This window comes from Monodelphis domestica, chromosome 6 (assembly GCF_027887165.1).
Source record: "Monodelphis domestica isolate mMonDom1 chromosome 6, mMonDom1.pri, whole genome shotgun sequence".
Taxonomy (NCBI): domain Eukaryota; kingdom Metazoa; phylum Chordata; class Mammalia; order Didelphimorphia; family Didelphidae; genus Monodelphis; species Monodelphis domestica.
Window position 1 is genome coordinate 1,908,037 of NC_077232.1, and position 9,274 is coordinate 1,917,310.

Sequence of the window (9,274 nt, forward strand, 5' to 3'; positions counted from 1 at the left end):
AATAGAGATACTAATTTAATTTTTACAAATCCTACAAGAATTATGGGAAAGTCCCAATTCCCTGGGAACTTGTGGCATGGGTTCATCCCCCGGCACAGCCTTCTTCACAACTGCTTTGTGAATCTTTGCACCTGGACTATGAGGAGGCTTCTAATTCCTTCCAAAAGGAAAAGACCAGGAATCCACCTCTGTTTGCTCCCAGGGTCACCTTCCTGGGGGTAGGCTGGTGATTTGCAAGGGACGAGAGTGGGGACAATCTTTCATTTCTTCCCCTTTTAGATGAGATACATCTTCAAGGATCCACCTACTGAGAGCACACTTGCATTCTCCCTCTTTAATAAGGCCGTCTTAAATGGTGGCTTATGGAAAAGGGGAGAAGGAGGAGGTATTCAGAAATAAGTGTAATCATCAGTACAAATATTTTAAGTAATAAAATAAATATCTATAACAAATAACTTTTCTGTCTTCTCCCAAACAGTAACCCCGCCCCCCCCCCCCCCCATGCTTTCTAAATTGGATATTAAATGATTACACAATGGGGCAGTGATCTATTTTGCTACCAGACAATTCAGCTCAGCATTATGGCCTTGTGACTTGTAGGAACACAGCGATTGCCCAGGCACAATGAGCACAGATCCAGCAAATGTCCCTTTAGAAATGACAGATATCTAATTAAGTATCCCTACTCTTATCTAATAATCCCGCCACTTCTCTGAGGAGGAGGAATGGAAAGGTCCCCCGAATTATTCTCCTCTTACTCATTTGAAAGAAATGTGACCACTGCTTAAAATGAATTTATCTCGACCAGTGTTGTATACCACTACGGGACACGCACACTCATCCCACAACAATATTCGGCACCAGGATGTTAGGGGAGATTTATATTATGTAGAGGAACCTCATGGGATTGGATGGGAATGAAAGTAGATTTAGGAATCAAAGGGTCCTGAAGTGCTGGGAGACTAAATAAGCCGTAAGTTCATGGAATTATCGTGATGCAAACTTTCCCTGAAACACTCAGGCCAGATTTTCATTTGGACCCAAGTCCCATTTCTGAACAAATACTTCAACGAAGACTAGGACGTCGGAAGAAACCTTAGCCGGTACACATGTAGTCTTAAAGAAGTATACTCTAGAAACGAAAATAATTAGCCTTGGGCATTCAGGATGGGTCCTTCTGGGGATGGATTGGTCAAGAAACATTAGAGGAAGAGCAACATGAGAAAAGTCAGGGGGAGATGCTGAGAAAAGACCCCAGCAGCGACACCTTTCAATAATGTCTGGGTTCTTATTAGTTACTGATATGTCACAGGAAATTAGAGGTTTCTGCAGTCTCTTGATAATGATTTCTCTGGCATCACTCTTAAGTAGAAGCTCTACTCCTCACTCCAGGCCAAAGGACAGAGCAACATCTCCAAATCAGTCACCTCAGGGAAGTCCCTTCTTTTTTTAGACTCAATCTATTCCCTCCAGCAAGAGAGAATTGGATGGAAGAATAGACTTTCCTTTTCATCCCAAAGGCTAGGCAGAACATGAGCGAGTCTTGGCAACTTCAGCATTAAAAGAACAAATGGCATGGAATATAATATTTCAAAAAGGAAAGGAATTGGGTTTACAATCAAGAATAACATAATTACACAAGAAAAATGATATTTAACAAACTAAAGGACGTTGAACTATTCTTGGGGAAAGGACCAGAACTCAGTAGAAAAATTGATCTACGAGATTCACGAGAAGATTAACACAAAAGACCAATTATAAGGGAGTCAATAAGGGAAGTCAAACTGTTTATTTCTTTGTTTCTCTGATGTGGGGAGGAGAGGAAAGGAGATTCTTGTGCTTTTTAATGTAGCCAACAAAAATAAATTAATAAATATGTATAGCATTTCCTTTGTAGTAATGAAAACCTAAAAACAAAGTAGATGTCCATTGACTGGCGAATGACTAAAAAAAAAATTCCACTGAATAAATATAATTAAATATTTCAGTGCCATAATTAATAATGCATATTTAAAATGACCAAGAACATATATGGATTTTATAAAGTAGTGTAAACAGAAATAGAAACATTATAAACATAACTATAAAAATGAAAAGAACAATAATTATGACATCAAAATCCAAAGTGAATGCTTCATAATTGTGATGACCAATTCTTCAGACTTAAGTGAAAAGAAAATTCACCTCTGGCACGTCTTTTCAGAGATGGGGTTCTATCAATGTGGAACATTGCATATATTGTCCACATTGATTGATATGTGGGTTAGTTAGTTAGAAAAGGAAAGGGTTATTAAAGAGAATGATAATAATGAGGCAATACTAAAATCTGTGGGATCTAGCAAAAGCAATAATTAGAGAAATGTTTATATGATATTTATAAATGTTTATATTAATAAAATAGAGAAAGAATAGATAAATGAATTGGGAGCTGTGAAGGTTAAATTTAACTCTCCTCTGATTGTGAAGATTAAATTGTAACCCCTGCCTATTTTTAGATTTTAATCACCAAAAGTGTAGACACCCTACTTAAAAGTTGAGTATGGAGATCTGCCCATTTTTAGATCTAATCACCAAAAGTGTAAACATCCCACTTAATCATTAAGTGGGAGATCTGTGACCCATGTGTGCAACAGTGGGCGACAAATCAGAATTGACTCACTGTCTCCCGGGCAGACCTAAAGCAGGACTTCAACTGTGATTGGTAGACATAGAATTAGGGGAAGGCACAGGAAGTGATGCAAGAGAAAGTGTCTTTAAAAGAGAATGACAACTTCCTTAGTGCAGTTCTACTGGCAGTTCTTCATCCTTTGGAAGTGGAGTCTGGAGACAATTCTTCATTCTTTGGAGTGGAGGCTGGACCTGAGACCCTGTTCCTGGTGAGGCTGTTCTAAAACCTCTTCCTTTGAACTGACATGTGGTGAGTGAAAAGCTGACTCTTAACTGCTTGATTTTCTGAAAAAAAGTAAGCCTCAGGAAATACTTACCTTTTGAGAGAGACGTCTCCAGGTCCTCAGCTTTGCCAAGGCCTAAGGACTAACTCTCCCTGCTGGGGTTGAACCATGGGCTGGGGGTAAATTACTTAGTGTTTAAGCTGGATATCTTATCCTATCCCCTCTCTGATTTTCTTACTTCACTCTTTCTACATTTTGTAAATAAATTATAAATAAATCTCTTTTGGAATAAATTAAATTCCTGGTGACCACGCTCTTAAATAATGCACTTGAATCCCTTTAAAAATAACACCTTCCCCCCTTACAAAGCACAATTTTAAAAACTGGGAAAAAAATGAAAAATTCCCAGATACCCAAATCAGAAATCCTAAAAATCATCGGTGAGATCAGTAAAATTGAATGTAAACAAGCCATCAAATGAATAAATAAAATTAGGATTTGGTTTTATTTTTAAAAATCAACAACATTGATTAGCCATTGTTTAATATGATTTTGAAAAGAGGGAAGAGAACCAAATAGGTAGCATTAAAGATGAAAAGGGCCAATATACTGTCAATGAAGGGGAAATTAAAGCAATTACTAGGCATTCAATTATATGTCAAAAAATTAGCAATTTAAGTGAAGTGAAGGATTACCTACAGAAATACAAACCTCCTAAAGTATCAGAGGAAGGCATGGAATATCTAAATAAACTTATTTTAGAAAAAGTAACTGGAAAGCCCATAAATGAATTTCCCTTAAAAAAAGTATTGTGCTCATGTAAAATATTTGTCGAATTGCTTATTGTCCCAGAGAGTGGAAGGGGTGAACACAAATAGGGGAGAAAGGATGGGAAGAATGTAGAAAATTTGGAACTCAACATTTTAAAGAAAATAGAAAATAAAAAAATTGTTTTTACCTGTAATTAGGGAAATGTATATGATACTTTTCTTCCATAAACCCTAGGAAGAGAAATAGTTATTATTTCTCATATTGTTGAAAGTATGTTTTATGCGATGACTTAAATTCTGGTTGTATATTAAATAATTTTATGTGGAGGAAAGTGCATCAGGACCAGATGGATTACAAGTGAATTCTAGCAAATATTTAAAGAATAACCAATTTTAAATTATTTGAAATAATCTGTAAAGAAGGAGTCCTTTTATTAAGCAAATATAGTGCTGATACTTAAACTAGGAAAAGCAAAAAGAGAGAAAGAAAATTATAGGCCATTTTCATGAGTGACTATTGATGTAGCTATCCTGCCACAGGCGGGGTCCAGGCTTACTCAGGACTCCAGGGTTTCCCGACAGGTGGCGAATGATTAGTCAAAATAAATAACAACCGGAAGACAGCTTAATCATTATAGCCATGGGATTGCTTTGCATCTGATAGCTGCTCCACCATCCCCATGCCTGGTTTTTATTTTTATACCCATTGTCTTGGCATGCAGATACACGTAATCAAAGAGAGATAATTGGAAAAGTGATACATTAACTTTTAACAAATCACTTGATTAACATTCTATATTTTTGTATTGTGATTACAGACAGCATACAAAATAAATGATTCCGTCACAGGTGGCTTAATTTTCTCATTACCCTGTGAGGAGTTTTGAGCTTACAAACAATCAAGGAAAATTACTTATTGCTTTTAATAAAATGGAATAATTAATCAACAGCTCTTAAAAGACAATTCAACAATCATATCATTGAGGTTGAGGGGTACTGGGAACACAATTCAAATTTAGACTGATCATTTCTCAGGGTTTTTACTAGGGAGTTTCCCACTGGTGAGTTACTGGTTTGTGATGTCAAGTCACTAAGGCATATTGAAGCTTGATGTACTTGTACTTATTGTATGGGCCTCTATGATTGATTTGTGTGATGGCTTCATGAGAATAGGTTTCTGTGAGTGGGAAAGTTTTGGGTTTGGCTTGTAGCTACAGTTTTGCTGGGAATTATGTACCTAAGTAAAAAGTTAACCCATGATAGTCTTTTGGGATAGGGTTTGAGGGTCTGATCTTTTGGTGATGTTTTAGAGAATTAGGGTACAGGCATTTGGTCTTGCATTATTCCTTTTGAGACTATGGATCATGTCAATTCCATAGGTAGAGAGGTCATGTAAGGGGGACTGAGTGGGCAATCATATATTGCCGAGGGCCATTCTGTGGCCCCCTTAGCTACCACGTGTGACTCTGTCAAGGCATTGTGGCCTGATGGCTCCTAGCACTATCCTAAATAAAATACTATCTAGGAGACTACAATACATCAAAAAGATTATATATTGTGACCCAACAGGTTTTATACCTGGAATGCAGGGGTGGTTTAATATGAAGAAAACTAGTAACAGAATTAATTACTTTAATAGCAAAAGTAACAAAAAAAATCATGACTGTATCAATAGATTCAGAAAAAGCTTTTGACAAAATACAACCCTTATTCCTATTTTAAAAACTGAGGAAAGACTTAGCAGATTGGGCAATATCAAAGTAATAAATGTTGGAGGGGATGTGGCAAAATTGGGACACTAATACATTGTTGGTGGAGTTGTGAATTGCTCCAACCATTCTGGAAGGTAATTTGGAATTATGCCCAAAGGGCTATTAAAGAATGCCTACCTTTTGATTCAGCAATACCACTACTAGGTTTGTACCCCAAAGAGATAATAAGGAAAAATACTTGTAGAAAAATATTCATAGCTGCTGCACTTTTTGTGGTGGCAAAAAATTGGAAAATGAGGGGGTGTCCTTTGATTAGGGAATGGCTGGAGAAATTGTGGTATATGATGGTGATGGAATGATAAATTGCTTGATTTTCATATGAGCTGGAAAGACCTCCATGAACTGATGGACAGTAAAATGAGCAGAACCAGGAGAACATTGTACACAGAGACTGAAATGTTGTGGAACGATCATATGTAATTGATTTTGCTACTGATAGTAATGTAATGATCCAGGACAATCCTGAGGGATTTATGAGAAAGAAAGTATCCACATCAAGAGAAAGAACTATGGAAGTAGAAATGCAGAAGGAAAACATTTGATTTTTCATTTGTTTATATGGGTATTGAATGTGGAGTTTTGATTTTTAAAAGATTATTAAAATTATTAATATGGAAATAGGTATTGAGTGATAATACATGTATAACCAAGTGGAATTGCTTGTCAGCTCTGGGAGGGGGGAGGGAAAATGGGAGGGAAGAACATGAATCATGAACTATGGAAAAATACTTAAATAAAATATTTAAAAAGAAAAAACTGGGGAAAGAATAAGAGAGTTTTAAAAATTAAAATGATAAAAAGCATCTATCTAAAACCATCAGCAAGTATAATTTGTAGTGAGTTTGAGCTATAAGCTTTCCCAATAAGATCAAGAGTGAAACAATTTCCTATTATCATGAATATTATTTAACATAATATTAGAAATGCTAGTAATAAGTAATTAGAAAAGAAAAATAAATTAGGGTATCAGAATCGATGAAGAGGTAATAAAACTATCTCTTTTTGTAGGCAATATGATGATGTATGTGGAAAAGCCTAGAGATTCAACAAAGAAGTTAATTTTATTCATATTAATTAATTAGTAGTAATTTTAGCAAAGTAGCAGGATGTAAAAGAAACCCACATAAATCATCAGCATTTTTATAAACCACTAATATAGATCAAGAGTATCAAATAAATCAATGAGAAAATATAAAAGAAGGATGTCTAGCAGTACCAGTTTTTAAATTGTATTATAAAGCAGTAATTGTCAAAAGTATCTGGTACTAAGAAACAGAAAGGTAGATCAATAGAGACATGCAACAAAGAAAGAGTAGTAGTAAAGTAAAGAATTATAGTAATTAATTTGCACACCCAGTTTTGGAAATCCAAACTCACTATTTGGTAAAAATTGCTGGGGCAATTGGAAAGTAGTTTGGCAAAAACTAGATATAGACCAACATCTCAAACCATTTGCTAAGATAAGATCAAAATTGATAGATGCCCTAGGCATAAAGGAGATAAGATAAGCAAATTAGAAGAACAGGGAACAAAAAGGGGGAAAAAACCTTCTGCGGTCCAAAATATTAAAGCTGTTCTCTTTGTGTTGGCAAAGAACTGGAAACTGACGGGCTGTTCATCAGTTGAAGAATGACTGATAAATTGTGGTTTATGATTGTGATGGGATACTACTGCCCTGTAAGAAACAACGAGCAGGTAAATTAACAACCAACCAACTTGGAAAGACCTACATGAAAAAATGAAGAATGAAATAAGTAGAACCAAGAGGACATTATGTACAACTACAGAATCAATATTTGAAGAATAATTTGTGAATGTCCATCTGGAAAGAATGTACTGAAAAATAGAAAGATGAGAGCCACCATATATATGTACAAATCTACATATATAATTTTTGTTGCACCTTTCATGGTGCAGAGAAAGGAGGGAGGAACTGAGATACTTGGAATAAATTCTACTAAAAATACAGAAGTGAAGAAAAGAAAAGAAATATATATTATACACACACACACACACATCTAAGAAATGAGAACACTTAAGCAAAATAGAAAAGAGGCAAGAGTCATGGAAGAAACATTTGGGGAGAGAATTGTCCGTTTGGCACAAGAAGAACAGAATTTTCCCAGGCAACAAACTTTGACTAGGCTTGTAAAAGCTAAAATAGTGCAAAAACCTTAAAATAGTAAAATATTAAAGTACATCACAATAAAAATAGCTGACCCGGAAAGCAAATGGTGGATCAAATGGAAAGCGTGTGGGGGCCCGTGAAATCTCTGATCAAAACCAAAGAAGACAGAAATAATACCTCCAAGGTAAATTTGTAGTTATTAGACACCAGTGAGTGACGCAATTCTTAACCTGTATTAAACTCCTTTACTGATTTTAACCAAAAGCTCTTTAGTTTATACTTGGTTTATGCTGTGTCCCAGGGCTTTGTGAGGCTTGACTAAGAGAGCTGGAGAGCACTTGTTGCGGTCCCTGGCACCCAGCAGCCATTTGATAAATACTGCTACAGCCCAGAGAGCTAAACGTTAGGCACGAAGGACTGGAAGGGCTGGACTGGGCAGGGGGAATTCTGGCTCACCTCTCAGGAAGCCTAGAGCCTAGAGCAGGGACTCATTTCTTGGGCTCCTGTGTCGGAGCCTCAGAAGGACGTTTCCGTGGTGCGGCTGGGGGAGGTGTCCCTCCCCTCCACCCACAGGGCCCTCTGAATGACCGCCCTGAGGGGCTCCTTCCCTTTTCTATGCTTTTGCCGGCCAAAGAAAACGTAAATGAAGGGGTTGATGCTGCTGTTCACAGAGGCTAGAAACACTACGAGCCGCAGGGGCAGGATGTCTAAACCCAAGCGTCGCATTACACCTCCAATCCCCAAGGGCAGGCCGCAGAGCAGGAACACGAGGACGGTGAGCAGGATCAGGAGGTAGAGCCGGGGCGGCTGCCGGCGCTGGGAGCTGCACTGGACCCGGAGCACCAGCGTCAGGCTGGCCACGCACAGCACACAGGTGAGGAGGCAGAACCACGTAGACCGGACGAGGAAGAAGACGGGACAGAAAGGGTCCTTCTGCACATAAACACAATAGAAATATCCCGACCCCCAGAACAGGCCGGCCAGAGCCCAGAGGGCCGCACACGCCCTGGCAGACGTGTGCTCGGGGCGTTTACATTTGTACCAAAGCGGGAAGAGCACAGACAGACAGCGCTCGGTGCTGATCGCTGCCAGGAAGCTCAGGCCCACCGAGTAGGCCAGGGGTATGACGTAGACCATGACCACGTAAATGGGAGTTTGTAAATAGCCAACGAATTCTTGCAAGAGCAGCAAGAACGTGCTGAAAAGGAAGAGCGCATCGGCGCCGGCCAGGTTGAGGATGTAGACGGAGAAGGGGTTCCTCGGGATGCGGAAGCCCAGCAGCCACAGGATCATGCCGTTCCCCAGCAGCCCAACCACGGCGATGCCCATCGTGAGGATCTCCATCCAGACCCCTAATTGGTTTCCTCCGGATGTCACCGGAACCGAAGTCCCATTTACACTTTTCTCCAGTGTGGTGTTTTGAATATATTCCCCCTGCTCGGGTGTCGGGGACACAGCCATGGCGGGGTTTTCCAGGCGCAGGAAACCGCTCCTTTCCAGTGCCCTGGAGATGAAGACATGAAAGAGCGCGAGATACTTTTCCTTTACAGGCCTTTACTCTTTCCTCCCAACTTCAAGCAAGCTCCCACGAGAGTCAGGGGACAGCGTGCCCTTCCTGGAACCAGGAAGCCTCATCTTTTGAGTTCCAATCTGGCCTCAGACACTTACTAGCTCTATGACCTGAGCAAGTTACTTAACCTTATTTCCCTCAGT

General features: G+C 38.9%; 1 protein-coding gene across 1 annotated transcript; it reads right to left on the reverse strand.

Annotated features, from left to right (window-relative positions):
* Positions 1-8,077: 8,077 nt before the first annotated feature.
* Positions 8,078-9,022, reverse strand: LOC100016870 (mas-related G-protein coupled receptor member X4-like). The gene has a single exon (XM_007497787.3). It carries the CDS (start codon positions 9,020-9,022, stop codon positions 8,078-8,080), a length of 945 nt encoding a protein of 314 aa, XP_007497849.3.
* Between the last annotated feature and the right edge of the window lie 252 nt (positions 9,023-9,274).

Bases quoted from the DNA above. Each gene is read 5' to 3' on its own strand.
- LOC100016870 (XM_007497787.3), bottom strand. From the start codon at position 9,022: ATGGCTGTGTCCCCGACACCCGAGCAGGGGGAATATATTCAAAACACC.